Source organism: Neoarius graeffei, chromosome 22 (assembly GCF_027579695.1).
Source record: "Neoarius graeffei isolate fNeoGra1 chromosome 22, fNeoGra1.pri, whole genome shotgun sequence".
NCBI lineage: Eukaryota > Metazoa > Chordata > Actinopteri > Siluriformes > Ariidae > Neoarius > Neoarius graeffei.
Window position 1 is genome coordinate 47,455,670 of NC_083590.1, and position 25,249 is coordinate 47,480,918.

The following is a 25,249-nucleotide window of genomic DNA, read 5'->3' on the forward strand; positions in this document are numbered from 1 at the left end:
AGGCCGAAGAACGCTTCTGTGTTTTATAGGCTTTGGAATATCGCAAGTTTCAGACGAAGAACAGTGTCGATTGTTATAATCTTCTATAACCGAAGGTCGTTCCGCAGACCATGGAAATATTGCTGGGTCGCAGTTTAAGTACGTCTTTTTCCCACCAGAGAAATCTAAGCTACAAACACTTGTCCATTTCAATTCAGTTCGAAGGTTTTCATTGCGGATTAAACTCCTCCATTTCTTTCTTTTCTTCTCCTCGACTGGCAGCTGATAAAAGCTCAACTTGGGTATTCTCTTTTGCTCCTTTTCCACCAAAGCAGTTCCAGGGCTGGTTCGGGGCCAGTGCTTAGTTTGGAACCGGGTTTTCTGTTTCCACTGACAAAGAACTGGCTCTGGGGCCAGAAAAACCGGTTCCAGGCTAGCACCAACACTGCTGAGCCAGAGGAAAGAACCGCTTACGTCAGCGGGGGGGGCGGAGTTGTTCAGACCAACAACAATAACAAGACCGCGAAAGATCACCATTTTTAAGCGATGAGAAGCAGCAGCTGTACAAACGCGAAGTCATTTATTATTGTTGTTGTTGTTGTTGCTGCTGCTTCTTCCGTGTTGTTTTTGCTTCGATATTCGCGCCAAGGTTTATGCAAACGTAGCGATGTAACTGACGTATACAGCGACGTAATGACGTGGCACCGCGAGCTATAGAAAAGCAAACTGGTTCTCAGCTGGCTCGCAAGTTGAACGAGTTGTGAACCAGCACCGGCCCCGAACCAGCCCTGGAACTGATTTGGTGGAAAAGGGGTATCTGTTGCGGAGACGCAGTAAAGCACACAGCAATTCACTTTAGGCGGCATGGTTAAAACCGGTTAGACAGAACAATGCAGTGTTTAACAAAGGCAAAAGTAAACAATACGGCGGAGCTGACCCCGGGTATCACCCATAATGCATTGCGACAAACAAGCAATGACTTAGTTATAGGTTAGAGTCATTGGGTAAAGTTCATTCATTCATTCATTATCTCTAGCCGCTTTATCCTTCTACAGGGTCGCAGGCAAGCTGGAGCCTATCCCAGCTGACTACGGGCGAAAGGCGGGGTACACCCTGGACAAGTTGCCAGGTCATCACAGGGCTGACACATAGACACAGACAACCATTCACACTCACATTCACACCTACGCTCAATTTAGAGTCACCAGTTAACCTAACCTGCATGTCTTTGGACTGTGGGGGAAACCGGAGCACCCGGAGGAAACCCACACGGACACGGGGAGAACATGCAAACTCCACACAGAAAGGCCCTCGCCGGCCCCGGGGCTCGAACCCAGGACCTTCTTGCTGTGAGGCGACAGCGCTAACCACTACACCACCGTGCCGCCTTGGGTAAAGTTGTAAAGCAAAAAAAAAAAAACCCCAGAGGCTTTTTGTCTTCCTTCCCAGGTGACATTTGAGACAGAAAATCAAGATAAAGCCAAATGTTAGCAGTTGCTGCGGAGGCTGAAGAGACACTACAGCATTGTTGAACACTGAACCTTCTACAAAGAGATTTAAAGTTGTACCAGGCCCATTTGTTTTGTGGTTTTCTACTGCAGGCTGTGCTCACCAGGTTTGTTTGTTTGCTTAATCTCACTCGGAGCCCATCAGTGACACCTTAGCAGTGCCTAGGCTTAAATCCACAACCTTCTGGTCAGTAGCCCAGTAGCCTTATCCACGGAGTCAGCCCTGCCCCATTTTAAGTGGTCATCTGCTGCCTGACTACATCTGTCCAATATATCAGCAGCTCTTGAGACAGATGTGCATCTGTTCACTTTCAAATCTTGCTGGCTCAACCTTAATATTGCCTGCAAATTTCCACCATTCTGGTGGAAGTAAAAGAAAATCAGTGTAGTGTTGTCAGTCTACACTAATATGCAGAACCCCGTTTACTAGTTCCTGAAAATGCTGCATTTTTTTTGTTTTTTACTCTCAAATTTTCCAACATGCTTCGTCAGCATTCAGCCAACATTCAAACGGTCTTCTTATTTCCTGTTGGGTTTAGGCTTTGGCGATCCTACTGATGACCTCACCATTCATGTTGGCTGCATGTGAGGGAGTGCTGCCCGAAGAGAAGAAGCTGTCCGCTGCCCTTTTTTTTGGAAGGGTTTTGCCCCTCCATTAGCCAATCAGGACAACTGTGTCATCACCAAATCAACTTTGAGCTTCCTTAGTTGGTGGAGGGTATTTGAAATACCCAGCCACTGAGAACATCGTTCCTTACCTTTGCTTCATGGTGGATGTCATTCAACCTTGGCCTTTGCTCCCCTTGCTGGCTTTGTGATGGCCGTCGCGCCGCCCTACCCCTTAGCTATACGGAGGAGGTTGTTCCACCTCGCTGCTCTGCTAAGGGTATCACTCCCTATGGACCTCATCAGCCTAAAGCCTAGGTCACAACCAGACGTACGATTTTCTGGCCATGCGATTTTTGCCGTTTCCCAAATCGCTGCGTTTTTTTTTGTTCGTGGAGAAAGACGCACGTTGGCCGTAAGTTTGTCTTGCAACCTGAAAAAAACGTAAGTGCCCGTAGAGTTTGTTTGACATGACGAAGAACCTCTGCGGCCGGTCTCATTATCGTTATCTCTAGCCGCTTTATCCTTCTACAGGGTCGCAGGCAAGCTGGAGCCTATCCCAGCTGACTACGGGCGAAAGGCGGGGTACACCCTGGACAAGTCGCCAGGTCATCACAGGGCCGACACATAGACACAGACAACCATTCACACCTACGGTCAATTTAGAGTCACCAGTTACCCTAACCTGCATGTCTTTGGACTGTGGGGGAAACCGGAGCACCCGGAGGAAACCCACGCGGACACGGGGAGAACATGCAAACTCCACACAGAAAGGCCCTCGCCGGCCACGGGGCTCGAACCCGGACCTTCTTGCTGTGAGGCGACAGCGCTAACCACTACACCACCGTGCCGCCCCTGCGGCCAGTCTATGGCTCGAAAATCAGCACGTCACACGCGCGCCTTCCGTGCATTTCTTACGTTTTTTGCACGTAGACCGGCCATAGGAGCACGTACGGCCGGTTGTGACCGAGGCTTAAGGGCTGTCATCAACAAGACGTTTCGCCTGATTGTTCAGGACCCCCTCATGACTGCATTGAGTTGCACTTATTTTATACCCCAGAATCCCCAAAATTAAAATAGAAAGAAAAGAACATTTTTGAAGTCTTTTTGTTTTGAAATAATTTGAAGGGATGGAATGCAAGATCGCACACATGAATTAAATGCATGCATTAGAGGGTTAATATACAGTGTAAACAACGGGTCAAGTGCCACATGAAATGTGTCCCCCAAACTTCCAGGCTAAGGACTGAAAACCTACACCACAGGAGGAACGCTGCTTTATTTTGCTACTGAACATATGGATTCAACTAGATAATGATAACCACACTTAATAAATATCATGGCAATACTGTGAGAATAAAACTTGTGGATCATATCTGTACAAACAAACTAAAGTGGCGGCTACAATTATCGACAACTTAACAATCTTTTGGCCGTTGCAAAAGTAGAAAAGGCTTTCAATACGTAAATTGCACATGAATAATTACTCAAACTTCCACTGGAAAAAAAAAAGTTGATTCCCGATTACTTAGCATATCAGATCACGTGATATTATTCTACAATTATCGACACACAGATGATTTATTTATTTTAAAAATCGGTATGTGGTATTATTAGCAAACAGTTTTTATTTTAAAATTGTTTTACATAGACTTATATTTAATACAAAATATATTTTTAATATAAATATATGGATGTCGGGGTTTATGTAAATGAGGAAGTAATTCTAATGTTTGTAAACTAATGAACTGATAATGTTTCACCTGCGTCAGAAAATCTTTGTTCCACTTTCTGCCCGCTTTCTAAGTATTTTCATAGATCACGTTTTGTTAATCATTCGTTGTTGTTTTGTATTAATTTCTAGTTTCGTCGTTTACCAATAAATGCCAACAGGCAAGTGACATTATAACCACGTGAAAATCCATTCCAAAATATAAAATGTCGACTGATATTGTAATATGTGGTAGATATTTACAACAAACTGCAAAAAAAAAAAATCTAAATATTTCAAGCATGTACACTACCGTTCAAAAGTTTGGGGTCACTTTGAAATGTCCTTATTTTTGAAAGAAAAGCACTGTTCTTTTCAATGAAGATCACTTTGAACTAATCAGAAATCCACTGTATACATTGCTAATGTGCTAAATGACTATTCTAGCTGCAAATGTCTGGTTTTTGGTGCAATATCTCCATAGGTGTATAGAGATCTTGCAGTCACGTGACCGGAAAGTACACAACCGCCATCTTGTCGGTCAAAAACACCGCTGAATACTGCTGCACTCGTGTACAGAATGGATCAATTTCAACCGACGGACTACACGGCTCATTTTTCTAATGAACAGATAACTAGATATATGTCTAAAATAAACGATCTACAGATTTGTGACCCTTATGGCTTTCCGGACGGAGTTTTCACGACCGGATTTTGAACAGCCAGCGGAATACCCGGACGTGTATAATTACCTCATTAACTTTCCCTCGCTGTTCAGTGGTGAAACACTGCGTGCTTATAAATCTCTGGACAGTTATCGCTACAGAAATTCAGGATTTGTCAGCGACTCAGATGTGGCATCTTGTAAACAAAAAAATAATCCTCATTGGATGGGTAAGTCACTTAAGTATTGAGTATAGCACTGACCAGCCAATTATAGAATAGAATAAGGTAATTCCAAATCGTCCGTGTTGTTTACATGGATCTGGCGTTGGAGAGGTAGAGGCTTGGCAGTGGAGGTTTGAGTAGCTGTTTTCGGAGCTTAGTCAACAGGCCAGCTCTGCCTGTAGCCTCGCTTTTGCTTCGGCTCCCGGCGCCGCCTCCTTCCCTTTGCTTCCAATAACAATCCACGGAGACCCCGCTGGTCTCGCTGTCTCATCCGGAATTTAATTTTTTTTTCTCGTCCGGAATGTTGTGCATGCGATGGAAATCACTACAAACTGTCATTTTCTGCTGGAAACCCATGTCCAGTAAGTCCATATGGTTGTAGTGGATATTGACGTCCGATACAGACGAACAACACGCAAAAATACACACAAAAAACATAAACGTGCACAGGTAGGGAGAGCTTGTAGCCGCAGCCGTTGTAGTAGAATTGTATATAGTAGGGTTTTCCAGAAGAAAAGGTAGAAGTAAAAGCAGAAGTAGAACCAGAAGTAGAAGGCGGAATATGGCGTTTGACCTACAAGATGGCGTCTGTCACAATCTGGATCGGCTGTGACGTCACATGCAAGATCTCTATAGAGGCCCATTTCCAGCAACTCTCACTCCAGTGTTCTAATGGTACAATGTGTTTGCTCATTGCCTCAGAAGGCTAATGGATGATTAGAAAACCCTTGTACAATCATGTTAGCACAGCTGAAAACAGTTGAGCTCTTTAGAGAAGCTATAAAACTGACCTTCCTTTGAGCAGATTGAGTTTCTGGAGCATCACATTTGTGGGGTCGATTAAATGCTCAAAATGGCCAGAAAAAGGTCTCGACTATATTTTCTATTCATTTTACAACTTATGGTGGTAAATAAAAGTGTGACTTTTCATGGAAAACGCAAAATTGTCTGGGTGACCCCAAACTTTTGAACGGTAGTGTATATGGATGTCGGGGTTTATGTAAATGAGGAAGTAATTCTAACGTTTGTAAACTAATGAACTGATGATGTTTCACCTGCGTCAGAAAATCTTTGTTCCACTTTCTACCCACTTTAAGTATTTTCATAGATCACGTTTTGTTAATCATTCGTTGTTGTTTTGTATTAATTTCTAGTTTCGTAGTTTACCAATAAATGTCAACAGGCAAGTGACATTATAACCACGTGAAAATCCATTCCTCGAACCAAAATATAAAATGTCGACTGATATTGTAATATGTGGTAGATATTTACAACAAACTGCAAAAAAAAAATTCTGAATATTTCAAGCATGTAATTTTTTATATGATCGGAATTTAATTCTGGTCTAATTCTATTTATTACAATCGGATTCCAAATACTCTATAAACATTCCATTCTGTTATGAATCAAAAAAAATTATAAATCACAGCACTTTATTATTATTATTATTATTATTATTATTATTTTAAAGTACTTCATCTACTTCAACAACGTTACACAAAGATCGATCCATAACAGTTGTAAATGTCCCTTAATTCCACAGGGTGTCGATAATGGTGGACACCGGTGAAAGTGATCACTATTATCGACACCTCACGTGACTTCTCAAACGCACGTTTCGATACAAAATGGCGACTGTCAAATGAAAGAGTCAGAAACAAAGTAGGTTTTGACGAGGAAATTGTGAAATATCGGTGAATTTGAGAAGTAAAAACATGTCCATGATCTTTCCACCATGCTTGCCTGCGATGATGACGTCCGGGTTTTCCTCAAATTGCTGATCATGCTGAAAGAAATTCCATCTCCAGTAACGAGCTGCGTCATCAGACGACAAGATCAAAGGGCGAGGCGGGTCTTCCGGTTGATTAATTATCCAATAATAACTGTTGGAACTGAAACTCACCTTTTTGTAAAATTATTTTTTTATTGGTAAATCTGAAAACGTGTCGATAATAGTAGCTGCCGCTCAAGTTCAAAACAGCTTCTCTAAATCCCAGCCTCAAATAATCGAAAACTTTTGTCCCCATAATTTACCCAAGTCCTTAACACAAAGTCCATATTATTATTATCTCATCTCATTCTCATCTCATTATCTCTAGCCGCTTTATCCTGTTCTACAGGGTCGCAGGCAAGCTGGAGCCTATCCCAGCTGACTACGGGCGAAAGGCGGGGTACACCCTGGACAAGTCGCCAGGTCATCACAGGGCTGACACATAGACACAGACAACCATTCACACTCACATTCACACCTACGGTCAATTTAGAGTCACCAGTTAACCTAACCTGCATGTCTTTGGACTGTGGGGGAAACCGGAGCACCCGGAGGAAACCCACGCGGATACGGGGAGAACATGCAAACTCCGCACAGAAAGGCCCTCGCCGGCCACGGGGCTCGATCCCGGACCTTCTTGCTGTGAGGCGACAGCGCCAACCACTACACCACCGTGCCGCCCTATTATTATTATTATTATTATTATTATTTCAGAAAAGCATGTCCATGGCCCTTATCATGAGAACATTTAAAGGTTTAACCGGATGACTTGACAATCTACAAGCCTAGATAATAGTAGAACATGGTATTCAAGACAGAACTCAAGCTGATCTTAAATTCTGACTAAAAAGAAACACATGAAAAAGAACTGTATTGTAAAATGAGGAATTATGTCTTTTAATACAATTTCTAAACAGAATGATGGAATTATATTGTTAGTCATGCTTTACATTAAGGTTGATGAGACTGAATGCATTTGTCAACATGAATAAACCATGACCTTTGAAATGTGTACACCATAAATAACATTAGCCAAGTAACTGTCTCATATACTCACCGGCCACTTTATTAGGAATACCCATCCACCTGCTGTTCGATGCAGTTCTCTAATCAGCCGATCCCTTGACAGCAGCACAATACATAAAATCATGCCGATACAAATCAAGAGCTTCAGTTAATGTTCACTTCAAACATCAGAATGGGGGAAAACTGTGATCTGTGAGACTTTCACTGGGGCACAGGTGTTTGGGCCAGATGGACTGGTTTGAGTATTTCAGAAACTGCTGATCTCCTGGGGTTTTCACACACGACAGTCTGTAGAGCTTACGCAGAATGGTACGAAAAACAAAAAAACATTGAGTGACGGTTCTGTGGGTGGAAACAAACGCCTTAAGAGGTCAGAGGAAAATAGCGAGATTGATTTGAGCTGCCAGGAAGGATCTAGAAACTCGTAGCAACGCTTTACAAGCGCGGTGAGCAGAAAAGCATCTCAGCATGCAACAGCAGAAGACCACATTGAGTTCCACTCCTGCCAGCCAAGAACAAGTTCCTATTAAAGTGGCCGATGAGTGGAGATTGAATAAAGGTAGGTATGCTTTGATGACAAACACTTCAATTAATAAATCTGTTAACTTCGTTTGTTCTCTCTCCCTCTCTGATCGACCATTGCTCTGAGAAGATGACCATGACATCAGGTTGCTGACTGGTTTCTATTGCCTGGCTTTCATGACTTGCGCGTGACTTGGTTTAAAGTGAAGATAACTTGTGCAGTATTATCTGCACACACTCATCCAAGCTCATCTAATTCCAGTGGCAGGACATACTCGAGATGAATCTGGATGCAGGGGTTCCCCGAACCTTGTCAGTATTGAAGACAAACTGCCTTCGGGATATCCTGGGAAATCCCATGCTGCTTTGCACAATCGTTCCGATCTGAAAAGACAGCATGGAAACTATGGTCTAAAGGCTCGCCTGAGTTAGGGAACCAATCAGAGAGTGGGGAGGGGTGGAAAGACGGTGACGCGTACTACTCGACAAACGGAAGCTTGTAGTTTATTTGGGACTGTTTACGGATCACGTTTAACATGGCGGCGAGCGATACGAACCAAACTTTCGATCAAGCTTTAGACACTGTTCTGAATTAGTCTGGTTAACACCAGACCATATCACAAGTGAAATAATTTCGGTGCCATTGTTTTCCTATTTTTGTTTTGTCTTCTCTTCGTCGCTCTAACTACGTCACCGGGTACAAATGCCATGATTGGCCATGGGCTACGTATACGCCAAATGATAGACATTCGCAACGTCCAATAAACAGCCATTGACAATCGTAAACCACACCTCCCCTACGAGAAATTCAATAGGCGGATTCCAGACCATATTTCACTTGTGATATGGTCTGGTGTTAACCAGACTACTTTCGGGACGCCACTCCAATGTTTCTGTCTGGGTTGTTTCCCATAGCCTTATGCTATCCCTAGCTACCCACAAGTCAATGGGGCTGTTTGACCCCTAGCTGGGGACTAGGTTTGCAGGCATCCAGGCATGTCCACACACTGGTGGGCCATGCATGCTGTGCATCTGGGGGCCTAGTCTCCTCTGAGACCTTGTGGTTCTGCTTGGGGCTGTAAGGTGTCCAATTCAGATCTACCAACTTGGGGACGATCCCATATCTGGGCCACGTAGGCCTTGCTGTGGAGAGGCTATAGCTGGCAGGGAAGACTTGCATACTCGGCTTCCTTTTTACAGCATACTCTGCTAGCCAGTGGTGGAGCTGAAAGTGAGAGTGCTGAGCACAGACGCCATAACATGCACTGTACGCAGCACACAGTCATTTGGTAGACAACTTCCTTTGTTAATGTCTAATTAACAAACTGTTATAAAAGGTAATGCTGGTTAAACCAGAAAGGTGTCAGCATTAACTTTCTCAGCAGTTTGTGCTACAGTAGCTCTTCTGTGGGATTGGACCATATGGGCTAGCCTTCATGCCCCTTGTGACTCAATGAGCCTTCAACACCCATGACCATGTCGCCGGTTCACCGGTTGTCCTTCCTTGGGCCACTTTTGGTAGGTACTAACCACTGCATACTGGGAACACCCCACAAGATGTGCCATTTTGGAGATGATCAGACCCAATCATCCAGCCATCACAATTTGTCCCTTGTGAAAGTCACTCAGATCCTTATGCTTGCCCATTTTTCCTGCTTCCAACACATCAACTTCAAGAACTGCCTGTTGTCTTGCTGCCTAATAGAGACCCCTCTCACATGACGTCACCGCGCCGCAAGATTTTGTTAGGCGCCATATTGGAAGACCAAGTACATGCACTCACAATATAAAACAAAGTACGAGCGAGAGTAAAGTGACACGATGGATGATAATTCTGGTTATGTGAGTACATTACCAGCTGCAGAAAGGGCACGGTATGTGGAGAAACTGGCTGTGATTGATGGGTTTGACCCATATGATAAGACTCGGGGCAAGGGAGAATGGAAACATAAGGAGGACCGGACACCAATTCTGCCATCTGTTTACTACCCAGACATTGTAAACTATTTGTTGTTTACACCCAGTGCCTACACTCAGTGTTCGAACTATGCCGATATTTTCGGGGGGCCCCTTTTTTTCCCTTGGGGGGGGTGCTTGCGCTTGTCTCGGAGCACGGATCTCCAAACACATGAGAAGCCTATCTTACGCACGTATCATGCGGACTCCACACCTCCACACACGCATCGCGTCTGAAGTCATAACTCATCAGGGGAAATCGTGTCCGCATTGGCATGTTCAAAAAAACAACCTCGCGTCAACATTGATACCACACGCAAGAAAAAAAAAACAGTCAGGCTACTCAACAACCAACCTGGCAGCAGCGAGCAAGCCCCAAACCATCCTAAATTATTATTATTATTAAATTGTAGAAGTCTGGGAGGCTTGCTCCTCATACAGTTATCAACTTGGGGCCAATTTAGCATGTTTTAAATCTGAATTTCTTGCGTTTGCTTACCTCAAAGTGTCCGCAGATCATGCACAGACTTATCCATTATATCCACAGTTTTTTGCCAAGACTCACACAGGTTTCTTTCAAGTCTACTGTTGGGCCAATAAATCATAAATAAAACAGCTCAGATTTGTTTGTTTAAGTCGTTTGCCACTCCACTTTATTCTCGTGGGTTCACATACCGCTGCCGCTATTTCCCCCTAATCACGAGTTTGTTGGTCTTCCAAAATGGCGCAGGGTCTGTTTACTTCCGGTTTCGGGTGACGTCAGTGAAAGGGGTCTATACCCCACCCCTTGGTAGGTGCCACTGTAATGAGATAATCAATGTAATTCACTTCACCTGTCAGTGGGCATAATGTTATGGTTGATCGGTGTAAATGTATCTTAAATTAGTCTCTCTTTGGTAACAGGTTAATGGCCACAGTGGTTCACTATTGTTTGTTGATAGTCGAACTCATACAGTTATTGTGCAGTTGTTTTTGACTGCTCCGGAGTCTGTACATTCCTTAGTCTGTGAGATCTGCCCTTCCCAGTCTTCAGTTAGAACTCTAGCATAAACCCGAGACAGGCTTTGTGCTTTGAAGCGCAGCTTCATGTCCAGTCCCATACAAAAGTACAAAAGTGGGTTAACGCAGCTATTGAAGTAGGCTATGCCCTTAGCTATGGGCAGGCCCACTTTCACTGCCTGGCTCTTGGTGTCCACCATCTTGACCAAAAGGAGGCAGTGGTAAGGCGCCCAGCACAGGAAGAAGGCACAGACTAAACAAATAAGGATTCGAAGGAGTCTTGATTTGTGTAGGATGCGTGTTTGCCGTATCCCGAAACCAGCTAATAGATAGCAGGTTAGGATGATGAGGAAGGGCAATAAAAATCCACACAAGAAGCGAATGCTGTACAAGGCTAGTTTAGCTTCATTATCACCTTCAGCTGATGGCGGCACCTGTGGAATTAAATAAAATGGGTAGGTCAGGGAGAACAGAATCTATATTTAAACCAACAAATGGGTGGACGTTTTAAGGCCTGGTCCCACAATACCAATAACTATAGTGATAACTAACTATAAATAAATCGGTCCCCTACAGTTTGTGGTTGGTGGTCACATCAGATCAATAATGATACCTGTGGCCCAGGCCTGGGGTTATCGGTATCGGTGAGATTGCTTCTGGAGCAATCCCCGCCCAGGTCTGGACCGGTCCCGATAAAACATCTGACCAATCAGGTAATTGTTTAAACCAACAACCACTTACCTGAGTGGCAGGACCAACTGCCTGTTGTTGGGATTATAGTTGTGGTGTGACTGCTCCAGACTGGAGCTAAATTCAGGCATTGGTATAGTTATAGGTATAGTTATCACTGTTGTGGGATTGGGCCCTTAATGACTTGGTCTTCTAGTATTGAACTGTTATATCTCACAGAACAAGAGTAAAAAAAAAAAAAATTGATAGTTGGGTCAGTCCATGAAATGGGGTTACCAAAATGTGACATAGAGGGAGTCACTTAAAACAATTTACAACTGAAAACAACTTTTATTTCCATGAAGCATTGACCATATAAGAAAATATAACATAGTTGTTAAGATAACTCCTGCTCTACAATGTATGATAAAATCCATAAATATTTACCGGGTTGCTAATGTAACAAGGACACGAACAAGCTTTTAAAAATAAAGGAAAAAATATTGATAAAATCAATTTTTTGCTTTTATTTGCTTACTTTAAACATTAACACTGAATAAGAATTCATTAGAAATATTAGTTCAACATCGTAAACACTGAAAATATGAAATACCAGTATTTCACAAACTTCATAAAATCTCTAAGATTTGAACAATAACAACAGTCATTAACAGGAAACCGTTTCATCCTATATGGGGTAAATGAGATTATTGAATTCATTACTTTACTTAGTCACACTTATATCTGCACTTCTCTAGAGCACGTGTTGTGGCGTGTGAGATCCCGCGAGAAGTTATCTCGCGTCAGTTCAGCTGACCTAGATTGAGTAAATACACGGAGTGCAGAATTATTAGGCAAGTGAGTATTTTGACCACAACATCCTTTTAATGCATGTTGTCCCACTCCAAGCTGTTTAGGCTTGAAAGCCTACTACCAATTAAGTATATCAGGTGCTGTGCATCTGTGTAATGAGAGGGGGTGTGGTCTAATGACATCAACACGCTATATCAGGTGTGCATAATTATTAGGCAACCTCTTTTCCTCTGGCAAAATGGGTCAGAAGAAAGATCTGACAGACTTTGAAAAGTATAAAATTGTGAGATGTCTTGCAGACGGATGCAGCACTCTTGAAATTGCGAAGATGTTGAAACGTGATCACCGAACAATCAAGCGTTTCATTGCAAATAGTCAACAGGGTCGAAAGAAGCGTGTGGGGAAAAAAAAGGCGCAAAATAACTGCACATGATCTGCGGAAAATCAAGCGTGAAGCTAACAAGCAGCCATTAGCATCCAGTTCTGCCATATTCCAGAGTTGCAACATTCCTGGAGTGTCAAAGAGTACAAGGTGTGCAATACTGAGGGACATGGCCAAGGTAAGGAAGGCTGAAAAACGACCACCACTGAGTAAGGCACACAAGATAAAACGTCAAGACTGGGCCAAGAAATCTCTTAAGACTGATTTTTCTAAGGTGCTGTGGTCTGATGAGATGAGAGTGACTCTTGATGGGCCAGATGGATGGGCCTGTGGCTGGATCAGTAATGGGCACAGAGCTCCACTCAGACGCCAGCAAGGTGGAGGTGGAGTACTGCTATGGGCTGGTATCATCAAAGACGAGCTTGTTGGACCTTTTCGAGTTGAGGACGGACTCAAACTCAACTCCCAGACCTACTGCCAGTTCCTGGAAGAAACCTTCTTCAAGCAGTGGTATAGGAAAAAGTCAGCATCTTTCAAGAAGAACATGATTTTCATGCAGGATAACGCTCCATCTCATGCGTCCAAATACTCCACTGCGTGGCTAGCCAGTAAAGGCCTGAAAGGTGAAAAAATAATGACATGGCCCCCTTGTTCACCTGACCTAAACCCCATAGAGAACCTGTGGTCCATTATAAAACGTGAGGTCTACAAAGAGGGAAAACAGTACACCTCTCTGAACAGCGTCTGGGAGGCCGTGGTTGCTGCTGCACACAATGTTGGTCGTGAACAGATAAAGAAATTGACAGAATCTATGGATGGAAGGCTTTTGAGTGTCCTCATGAAGAAGGGTGGCTATATTGGTCACTGATTTATTTTTGTTTTGTGTTTGAATGTCAGATATGTTTATTTGCAAATCTGGAGTACCTGGTGAAAATAAATAAGTGAAATGGCTACATATTTGGTTTTTATTAAGTTGCCTAATAATTCTGCATAGTGAAAGTTACCTGAACACATACATATTCTCCTAAAATGGCCAAAACTAAAAACACCCCACTCTAACTTCCATACATATTCAGCTTTGATATTTGAGTCTTTTTGTTTGATTGAGAACATAGTTGTTGTTCAATAATAAAACTAATCTTCAAAAATACCACTTGCCTAATAATTCTGCACTCCGTGTAGGTCTCGCAGGTTGTGAACGAACCAGGAAGTGAGTGGACGCTAAGTTAGGATGTGAGAAACATCGATAATTTCTTTTATTGACGTTTGTTTAAATTTCTTTCTACCTACATCGTTTTATAGTATATTCTTCTTTATATTAAAAACATCAATCATGATTTCAACTCGTTTTATCATTTTTTTATAAGCCTGGTTTCTAACGTAACACGGTAGGACATCACAATGTTACGTTCACAACCTATTTTTCGTGGATGAATTCGAAGCTAAATAGTTTATAGAACCTTCTTAACTTTATTATGCGAGTGTAAAACTAAATTGCAAGTACCATGAAGCTAATTTTATTGAAATTCTCAGAAAGTAATGAAGGTTTATTTAAGCTCAAAGTCAGCAAATATTCCATGTCACAAAAAACGTGTCCAGTCACAGGGGAAGAAAATGGTTCACATTTCTTTATTTCAAAAGAAAACTTCATTTTTTAAATTTATTTTATTTCTTCAAACAATATTTATGGATAATCTGCTAAATATTTCTTTAAATCATGGAAATTAAAGATGAAATGATTATGTAAACCCGGACCAATGAAAAGTAACATCATTTCATGGACTGACCCAGTTGAAAACAGATATTTTCCTTCCGACTATACTGTCTGCTTGTCAGTAAATAATAAAGACAGGATTTTTTTTTTGTTTTTTACCTCCATGGAGCACTTGCTCAAGTTGTTCTTGCCTATATGTACTTTTCGGTACACAAAATACGGAACACTGAAGATCACTGCCACAGTCCAAACCCCAACACTGATGAGTCTAGCTGCACGTAGAGTTCGCCGCTGCCTGGTGAACACCGGTCTCCAAACACAAAGTGCCCGATCCAGACTAATGACAGCAAGGATGAATACACTGCAGAACATATTGGTATACTTGAAGAATCCATTGAACTTGCAGAGAAAGATCCCAAAGGGCCAATAATCATAGAAGAGTTTCTTAATCAAAGAAATAAATCGAGTGAGGCAAAAAATCAAGTCTGCCACAGCCAAGTTGACCAGCCACACATAGGTAACATTAGCTTTGAGACGGAATCCAGACATCCAGATGACCACAGCATTTCCAGTGGTGCCCAAAACGACAGTGATTGTGTAAAAGACAATAGTGATGTTTTCCATAATAGCATCAATGTCCACTGTGGTTTTATCATTTGTGCTGGAGACGTCAGGATCAGGAAGGAGGATAAAAGTGTTGTTGGAGGCCATTCTGCTGCAAAAAAAGAATATTACATGCCACATCACTATTATGATTATATCATGGTTATTATAAATATCACTATTATGATGATTATAAGCATTAAAACTGTTTTTTTGTTTGTTTTCCACCTGAAATTCATTGTGTCCATTTCCTTAAAAATCATCTCCATTTACTTCCTGCTTGTGAATATTCAGTTAGGACTAGTTAGGTATTGCTTGTCATTTAAACATAAATTAATGTAAATAAGTTGCATCTCCAGTGTCTTGCAAAAGTATTCATCCCCCTTGGTGTTTGTCCTGTTTTATCACGTTACAAGAAGGAATTAAAGGTCCCATGGCATCGTTTGTCTCTAGGGCCAAGTTTACATTAGACCGTATCTGTCTCGTTTTCTTCGTGGATGCACTGTCCGTTTATATTAAACCGCCTGGAAACGCCGGGAAACGGGAATCCGCCAGGGTCCACTTATTCAATCCAGATCGTGTCTGGTCCGGTGCTGTGTAAACATTGAGAATACGCGGATACGCTGTGCTGAGCTCTAGCTGGCGTCGTCATTGGACAACGTCACTGTGACATCCACCTTCCTGATTCGCTGGCGTTGGTCATGTGACACGACTGCTGAAAAACGGCGCGGACTTCCGCCTTGTATCACCTTTCATTAAAGAGTATAAAAGTATGAAAATACTGCAAATACTGATGCAAATACTGCCCATTGTGTAGTTATGATTGTCTTTAGGCTTGCCATCCTTCCACTTGCAAGTGGTAAGTGATGTGCGCTGGGATCACACACACAGCGGCTCAGTCCCGAATCACTGCTCGTGCGCTTCACTCGCGCGCTCTGTGAGCTGCGCAGGGCCGGAGTGCGCACCCTCCAGAGGGCACTCGCTGTTCAGGGCGGAGTGATTTAGAGCGCAGGATGCCTGCGGAGCCGAGCGTATCCGTGTATTGGTGTTGCTGTGTGCACGCAAATCGTGTATTGGTGTTGCTGTGTGCACACTAATCGTTTTAAAAACGTTAATCCGATGATACGGTCTAATGTAAACCCCACCTAGTATGAATGAATGCCCTGTGAGCCGGTTTTGGTGAACAAAATGCTGTGGTTCTCCTGTTTCAGGCTGTTCTAGTTTGGTGGAGGAGCGGGTGGCGGGAGAGCAACAGGATTTCAGCTCTTATCATTAATATTCATGACATGTAAACGTGTTACCTCTGATTGGCTAACAGCACTGTGACGCTCCCTCCAGTGGGTCAGAACAAGCGGATGTGGGTGTCTTACTATGGCGAGAGAGAAGGAACAAACCGCGAAGGGAAAAATACCGCGCGCTGACATCATTAAGGTGCGACGCGAGGAAATAAAATAAATTCAACAAATGTTTGGGTTTTTACTGAACAAACAAACAAATAAAATGAACGAGTGACTTAAAAAAAAGAATGTGGGTGTCTTTGTAAAAACTGTTTTGATTGGCTATTATAACAGAGCATGCTGCATGCTTTTTGGTTTTGTAGCGCAGAGTACCTGGCTAACTGCAGGAAGCGGTTAGCTGCACAGCTAATGTAGCCATTACAAGGCTAATGTGGCACCGATTTTAAAACACGGCAAAACGACTTAAGTTATACACTTACTTGTTCGGTGTTTGTGGCTGATGTGGCAGGGATGCTTGGTACGGACCCAGGCTTCAGTGACAGTTGATGTGCAAAACCTGCCCTGTACTGTCCCAAGTTGTGGAAACATTCCTCAGGAAAATGCTTCCGACAAACATGCACCGTCTTAAGTAGACTCGACGGCGTATTATTGGAGTAAATAAAATTAAGCCACTGCGTCTTCAGGGGCTCTCCCGTCGGCAGTAAAAACAGACTCCTTTCTGTGTTGTCACATCCATGTACAGCGCAATTTCCATGTTTGGTGGCAACTTTTGAGCTGGGCGGGCAATCCATACAGTGGGTGGGAATCCAGAGGGGGGGCGTGGGGATCATCTCCCTTGCTGACGTAGTAAAGGGAAGAGTTTATCAACGCGCCGTTTTGACGTGCCATTCTCAAATGTTGACAAATGTTGGGCATAGTTTGGTTTACACATTATGAAATTTCTAGCCACTGGGGTGACTCAAGAAGGTCAGAGGAACTCATTTTAACGTTAAAAAACCTCAAAGTGAAAATTTCATGCCATGGGACCTTTAACATGCATTTTTGGAGGGTTAGCCCCATTTGCTATACACAACATGCTTACAACTTTAAAGGTGCAATTATCTATCTATCTATCTATCTATCTATCTATCTATCTATCTATCTATCTATCTATTTTTGGGGTGACACAAACAATAATTAATTTAAGATGAGAAAAAAAAACAGAAATCTGGAGTGTGCATAAGTATTCACCCCCTTTTGTATGAAACCCCTAAGTAAGAGCTGGTCCAACCAATTCACTTCATAAGTCACATAATAATTAGTTGATTTAAGATCCACCTGTGTGCAATCAGTATCGCATGATCTGTCACATGTCTGTATAAATCAACCTGTTCTGGAAGGACCCTGACTCTGCAACACTACAAAGAAAGCAACATGAAAACCAAGGAGCCTCCAAACAGGTCAGAGACAAAGTTGTGGAGAAGTATAGATCAGGGTTGGGTTATAAAAAAAAATCCCAAACTTTGAATATCCCAGGGAGCGCCATTAAATCCATTATAGCAAAATGGAAAGAATATGGCACCACTACAAACCTGACAAGAGAAGGCCCCGCCCACCAAAACTCACAGACCGGGCAAGGAGGGCATTAATCAGAGATGCAACAAAGACACCAAAGATAACACTGAAGGAGCTGCAAAGATCCACAGCGGAGATGGGAGTATCTGTCCATAGGCCCACTTTAAGCCGTACACTCCACAGAGCGGGGCTTTATAGAAGAGTGGCCAGAAAAAGTAATTGGTTAAAGAAAACCCATTTGGACTTTGCCCAACAGCATGTGGCAGACTCCCCAAACACACAGAAGGAGATTCTCTGGTCAGATGAGACTAAAATTGATCTTTTTGGCCATCATGGGAAATGCCATGTGTGGTGCAAACCCAACACCCTGAGAACACCATCCCTACAGTGAAGCATGGTGGTGGCAGCATCATGCTGTGGGGATGTTTTTCATCTGCAGGGACAGGAAAGCTGGTCAGGACTGAAGGAAAGATGGATGGAACTAAATACAGGGCAATTCTGGAGGAAAACCTGTTTGAGTTGGTCAGACATTTGAGACTGGAACAAAGGTTCACATTTCAGCAGGACAATGACCCTAAACATACTGCTAAAGCTACACTGGAGTGGTTTAAAGGGAAACATTGAAATGTCTTGGAATGGCTTAATCAAAGCCCAGACCTCAATCCAATTGAGAATCTGTGGCATAACTTAAAGATTGCTGTACATCAACACAACCCACAACTTGAAGAAGTTGGAGCAGTTTTGCCTTGAGGAATGGGCAACAATCCCAGTGGTTAGATGTGCTAAGCTAATAGAGACATACCCCAAGAGACTTGCAGCTGTAATTGCAGCAAAAGGTGTCTCTACAAAGTATTGACTTTTGTGGGGTGAATACCTATGCACACTCCAGATTTTTGTTTTTATTTTGTTATTAATATTTAAAAAAAAAATGTGCACCTTTAAAGTTGTAGGCATGTTGTGTGAATCAAATGGTGCTAACCCGTGAAAAATCCATTTTAATTCCAGCTTGTAATGCGACAAAACAGGACAAACACCAAGGGGGATGAATACTTTTGCAAGACACTGTACATGCATTCTTTACGTACACTCTGTGGTTTTTTTTTTTGTTTGTTTTTTTTTTCCCCGATTCACATGACACAAAAATTTCCACTTGCTCAAAGATGGACAGTTCCTTATTTGGTGTCTGCTTCTAAGAAGTAGAAGAGGAAAAAGGGGTTTTTTGTTTTTTCATTAGCATCTAACATTTTTATTTTTATTTTTTTACCAAAATGGATAACTGGGGAAAAAAATAGGCCTTTTTTAGCAACATGATGCAAGTAGCTCTGTTGTATTTTGGCTGAAAACTGTATTCCAACCTGACAAATTTCTTCACATGGATAATAGTTAGTGATCTCCATTAAGAGTTTATCTGTAGCATTATATTTGGAATTATATGGATTTCTGCATTTCTGGAATGCGCTGAGACCATCTCAGTTATAATGAAGTTAAAAACAAACAAAATGAAGAATGATCAAATATGCAAACTTTTTTAGAATTAGCTTGAACTGTACTCTTATGATATATGACTAAGGGTGTATTCAGACCAGGATAGTTCGATAGTTCACTTGCTTTGGTCCGAACCAAATGTTTTTTTTTTATTTTTTCATTTTGGTGCGGTTCGCTTTCACACTGTACATTTTAGTAAGCGGACCAAAATCTGTCAACAAAGCCACGCGCCCTGAGGTCGTTCAGCTATTGGTCAGAGACGACACGCGCACAAAGCGTTAAGTTCAAAAGTAGTCATGGAGGCTTTCCGTGCTGTTATTCTTTTTAATGTCATCAAAGCTATACGTTTTTTCCAGTTTTTACTGTTTTCACAATTGTGCGATTACTATGCTGTTGTACAAGTAATTTATCAACGACGACGACAAAGGGCAAGGCGGCTACGGAGGATAGCGCTGATGAGCGCACATCATGTTGTGACAGTTCTGGCCCTTCACGCAATAGATGAATTTCTTTTTTGCGTCGCTAGTGCCGCCACTTTTTGAAAGAATGTCCCTGATTTTAATGTAGGTCTGACGGAGTTTCTTCACTTTTAGCCGACATTGTTCTGGGGAGCGCGTGAACCCCTTCTTCATTTTCTCACTGAATACAGCAAACACGTCGGCATTTTTGTGTGTTCTCTCCAAAAGCTCAGATATGTGGACATCTGCCCATATATCCACAAGGGTGCGCGTTTCTTCCTCGGCCCACGTTTGCCCCCTACTCATTTTTTGTACTCTGTAGTCTAGCCTACCACTGGTCTGAATGACTGAACGACTGTTGTAAGGTTCCCTTGACAACCGAAACAGTGTTTGCGCTTTGCGGTGGAGTGTCAAGACTCTGTTTCCCATAATGCTCGACAAACGATGGAAGCTCCCGAGGTACAAAAAAGCAAAACTGTCGGATTAGGTCCGGTCTGCTTTCACACCTCCAAAAGATCCGCACCAGGGTTCCTTTGGTCCGGACCGAGTCCGACCTTGCAGCTCGGTGTCGGTCCGCTTGTTTGGTCCGGACCAGAGTTCGGTGGTTTGTATTCAGACCAACCCAAAAGGTCCGGACCAAGGGAAATTTGGTTCGTTTGGTCCGGACCAAACAACGTAGGTGTGAATACGCCATCAGTCCTATAATTGTAACCGGCATCTATAGTTGCACTTGCTGTCCATTTCAGGTTTGCAGAACCTAACCTGTATGTTTCACAGCTGTATGGGTTCAATATTCTTACTAGATGACACAAATTGTTTTGGAGAATGTAATTATTTTTACTTTAACTCCTTGTCCTAATAATATAAGGGTAAGGAAGCCTATTTATCATTGGTTTGTTTTGCTGCCTTAGGGCCTATAGATGACAGGACTTAATTCAACACTGGTTAATTTTTAATAAGAAATTCTGTTAAACATATCAGCACGTTATCATGCATCATGACAAATCCACAACAACAGGGTGGCTCAAAGTCCCAGCTATTTCCAGCGTGATCAGAAACGTTTCTCATAATAACAGATATTTAGCCTATCTTTATTCGGTCACGTCATGTCTTTAAAGTAAAGATGGATGTCATTTCTCTCTATTTAATTGAGCAGTTTTTGAATTGTTGTGGAATAGGGATATTTACTGTGGTTTTTTTTTTATTTATTATTTACTGTTTCATCTCAAACACATTAAGAAGGTGAGAAACTCGTCCACTAATTAACTTTTGACGAGGCGCAACGGTTACTTGAAAAGTATTCCAGGTGACTCCCTCATGAAGCTGGTTAAGATGATGCTAATAGTGTGTCAAGGTAAACGCTGGCTACTTTAAAGAATATACAGTATAGTGCCGTGCAGAAGTCTTAGGCACATGTAAAGAAATACTGTAGACCAAAAATAATACTATAAACTAGGGCTGTAACAATATGCGTATCGAAATCGAAATCGCGATACGCAGAGCCACGATCCGTGTCGCGATACAAGAAGGCAGAATCGCGGTACACCCTTTCAAACTTCTCCTCAGCCCAAAAACAGAGGTGCTTCCAAACTTCAATTTATGAATACTTTACTTTTTATTTAAATTACATTTTAAACTTACTTAAATTACTTTTTTTTTAATATCTATTAGTAAGTCGTTTTTTCGCCGACCTGCGACAATCTTCTGCGAGTCACGCAACGTCCACACTCGCCACTGGCAGAGCATTCATTTCTTTTAAGCGGTCGCCATTCTGGTTGCGACGCGGGGAGCGAATCTGTAAACAAGCAGCTCATTGGCTGGCTAGGTGTGCAAAGACTGTCTTTGGTTCCAAAGACTGTCCAAAGACTGTCCAAAGACTGTCCAGTTTACGGTCAGTTTACGGTCAGTAAGAACCAGCCTCACGAATCGAATCGTGAGTTGGGTGTATGGAAGCACCTCTGTTTTTGGGCTGAGGAGAAGTTTGAAAGGGTGTACCGCGATTCTGCCTTCTTGTATCGCGACACGGATTGTGGCTCTGCGTATCGCGATTTCGATACGCATATTGTTACAGCCCTAGTTTATAGTATTATCACTTGACCGGAAAGGCATGCAGTGTTGCCAGATTGGGCAGGTTTAAGTGCTTTTTGGCTGGTTTTGAACATATTTTGGGGTGGAAAACGTTAGCAATATCTGGCAACACTGAAGGCATGTCTGCTTGGGCGGAAGCCTTCTGCGGCAGTTACGTTTTGACACGCGAGCAATGTTTCACCGTAAAAATTCCGTAATTTCCATCTGTTTTCCGCGATCACAGAAAATCATTGGCCCTATGAGAGTGAGAGAGCCACCCCCCCAAAAAAAATCTTAACGGATTTACACGATTTGGAAAAATGACTTTTTCAGAACCAAAAAAACCAGAGCTTCCGGCTCAACAGTATTATTTTGAGAAATAAAACAGTCTTTGGATATACATTTGTTTATTTTTGCATACATATTACTCATTCTCTGCAGTGGTCTGAATTATCTGTTATTAAATAGTTAATGTAAGTAAGTAAATGTTAATAAGTCAAATTTGCTACTTTAAAAATACATTTAAAAAAAATTGTGGGTGTATCGAATCGTGGGTCAAAAATCGCGATACGAATCGAATCGTGAGTTGGGTGTATCGTTACAGCCCTACTATAAACAGTAATCAGTAAGCCATAATAAATGAAACGGTTGATATTTGGTGTGAGACGACCCTTTGATTTAAAAAATAAAAAGCAGTCTCCGGTCCAGTGAGTGCAGTTTTCTTAGGAAATGAGCTGTAGGTTTTACTCAGAACCAGCCTCAGTTCTTCTGGACACTTTGACTGTCTCACTCGCGTCTTAATTTTGCACCAAAACCCGGTAGCCTTCATTATGTTGTTTTTTTTTTCTTTTTTCATCTGAAAAGTGCTCTCTTATGGAATACAAACATTATTTTCTGTAACATTTAATTTTGTGCTGGAAAACGGAACGTTTGTAGCCTGGGAAATCCCATGCTGCTTTGCACAATCGTTCCGATCTGAAAAGACAGCATGGAAACTATGGTCTAAAGGCTCGCCTGAGTTAGGGAGCCAATCAGAGAGTGGGGAGGGGTGGAAAGACGGTGACGCGTACGACTCGACAAACGGAAGCTTGTAGTTTATTTGGGACTGTTTACGGATCACATTTAACATGGCGGCGAGCGATACGAACCAAACTAACCAAACCAGCTTCTCTCATATTTGTCTTGCACAAACGGCAGTAATCGTTCGGTGCCATTGTTTTCCTATTTTTGTTTTGCCTTCTCTTTCTCTTTCCTTCTCTTCTTCGCCTCTTCGTCGCTCGAACTACGTCACCGGGTACAACTGCCATGATTGGCCATGGGCTACGTATACGCCAAATGATAGACATTCGCAACGTCCAATAAACGGCCGTTGACAATCGTAAACCACACCTCCCCTACGAGAAATTCAATAGGCGGATTCCAGACCATATTTCACTTGTGATACGGTCTGGTGTTAACCAGACTAGAACGTTTGGACTCTTAAAATGCTTTTGTACTGACTCGATAATGTAGAAGTCTGTCAAGTTTGTATTGGAAAAAAAAAAGTAGGGTGCACAGTAGGGATGTCCCGATCCGATCACGTGATCGGAAATCGGGCCCGATCACGTGGTTTCAGACTCGATCGGAATCGGGCATTACCTCCCGATCAGGGATCGGATATATATCTATATAATATATTCTCATTTTTAACACATCAATAGCTATGCGTTGGCACAGAGTGAGACCAGACCTCTTGTCTCAACACAGCAACATCAACACGTGCGGCATGACATCACTTTGTAGCGGAGACGCTATTGGTTATTGGCTGCCTGTTGCCGGCAAAGTTGAACACGGAAGCAGTTCGAAGCGGAAAGCAAAGCATGTCTGCGGTGTGGCAGTATTTCAAAGTTGATGACAACATTGCCATAGCAAACTGTGAAATATGTAAAGTTGGAATATCAAGGGGTGGACAGGAAAGGGCCGCATTTAATACAACAAACCTGATACGGCACCTAAAAAACAAACACCCGACACAATACAGCGAGTTTTTAGTGCTGTTGCAAACGTGTTGGATGACAAAAACAGGCTCAAACCTGAAAGGGTAGAAATGCTTGTTTTCATCAAGAAAAACGTTCATTTCCTTAATTGAAATTACTGTATACCACTGTGAGATGCGTTCTTAAAAGCAAATTACTGGCACTGTGGCAGTTTTATTATTATTATTTTTATTTGTTTACATTCCTGCCAGGTATTTTAAGGTTATGTTTTTAATTTGTTATTTATTGTTCAAACTACCTCACGTAAGTGCTCTGTTTGCTAACGGAGTTGTTGGATGTTAAAATAAGGTGTTAAATTAAAAAAAATGAGGAACATCCTGGATCCGTTTCTTTCCTCGTCTTTATTATTTTTTATGGATTATAAGAAGTATCGGATCGGGACTCGGTATCGGCAGATACTCAAAATCAAATGATCGGTATCGGATCGGAGGGCAAAAAAAACCTGATCGGGACATCCCTAGTGCACAGTACTGTAAAATATGAAAAATTGTTTAACACTTCTTCTTGTTTACCGCATAATTCCACACATGTTCCATATTTTATTTCACAGTTTTGATGATATCTTCAATATTGTTCTACAGTGTAGAAAATGGTCAAAATACTGTACAGAAACGCATACGAATGAGTAGAGTATGGGTGTACAAACTTTTGACTACTCCGGTAGTTTTATTTCCCAGTAATTTAGTGTTATAGCAGCAAAGTGAATGGCCTTGGAAGTTTAGAATACACTGTTTTTACCTACGGCCTATCTGCATTTATAGATGCATTAAGTAATACTGATTAGATTATATCCAAGCAAATATTAGCGTAAGGTTCTTACCTGGAAGTTTTGTAGGTGTGTTTTGTTTGTTGTTGTTGTTTCCTTTCTTTATCTAAACAAAACCTAGCATTACAAAGTTTAATGAAATGTTATAGCAGTAAAAAAAAAAAAGGCTTTTTTGTCAAGACTCGGGTCTTGTATACTGAAGGTCAATGCCTTGCTTCCACTTCCTCTTCTGTTTTAACTTCCTTTAATCAGTCTGATCACTGAAATAAGACAGTAAACTGGATAGTGATGCTCCTCCTTCCTACACAATATCCAATCACCTACTAGTATGTATTCAGTAGTGCTGTCAAAAATGTCGCGTTATTAACGCGTTAACTTGACTCAATTTTAACGGCGATAATTTTTTTTATCGCGAGATTAACGCTCTGTGGCATGATGTAGGTTTTTCATAAGCTTTCGAAACTGCCAGGAACTTGGAACAGAGACTTTGCTTAGAAA

The 25,249-nt window shown here is 42.1% G+C and overlaps 2 protein-coding genes across 6 annotated transcripts in view; one reads left to right on the forward strand and one right to left on the reverse strand.

The window, feature by feature from the left end:
* The window catches only part of ago3b (argonaute RISC catalytic component 3b), a 146,600-nt gene that overhangs the window by 55,036 nt on the left and 66,315 nt on the right, over window positions 1-25,249 (forward strand). The window lies entirely within an intron of this gene.
* LOC132870904 (fMet-Leu-Phe receptor-like) lies at window positions 7,391-24,971 on the reverse strand. 3 transcript variants are annotated; one of them, XM_060904874.1, is made up of 3 exons: window positions 24,806-24,971; window positions 14,704-15,256; window positions 7,391-11,400 (listed from the first exon to the last, which is right to left on the reverse strand). In XM_060904874.1, exons 2-3 carry the CDS (start codon window positions 15,253-15,255, stop codon window positions 10,915-10,917), a joined length of 1,038 nt encoding a protein of 345 aa, XP_060760857.1. In that variant the 5' UTR covers window position 15,256; window positions 24,806-24,971; the 3' UTR covers window positions 7,391-10,914. The 3 variants fall into 3 exon arrangements, with proteins under 3 accessions (XP_060760857.1, XP_060760856.1, XP_060760858.1); XM_060904873.1 differs by having other exon boundaries at window positions 14,704-15,259; XM_060904875.1 differs by lacking the exon at window positions 24,806-24,971 and adding an exon at window positions 16,865-16,970 and having other exon boundaries at window positions 14,704-15,259.

Coding starts and splice junctions, on each gene's coding strand:
- LOC132870904 (XM_060904874.1), bottom strand. CDS start 15,255: ATGGCCTCCAACAACACTTTTATCCTCCTTCCTGATCCTGACGTCTCC. Junction 11,401..14,703: donor TGAGCAAGTGCTCCATGGAG/GTAAAAAACAAA, acceptor TTAATTCCACAG/GTGCCGCCATCAGCTGAAGG.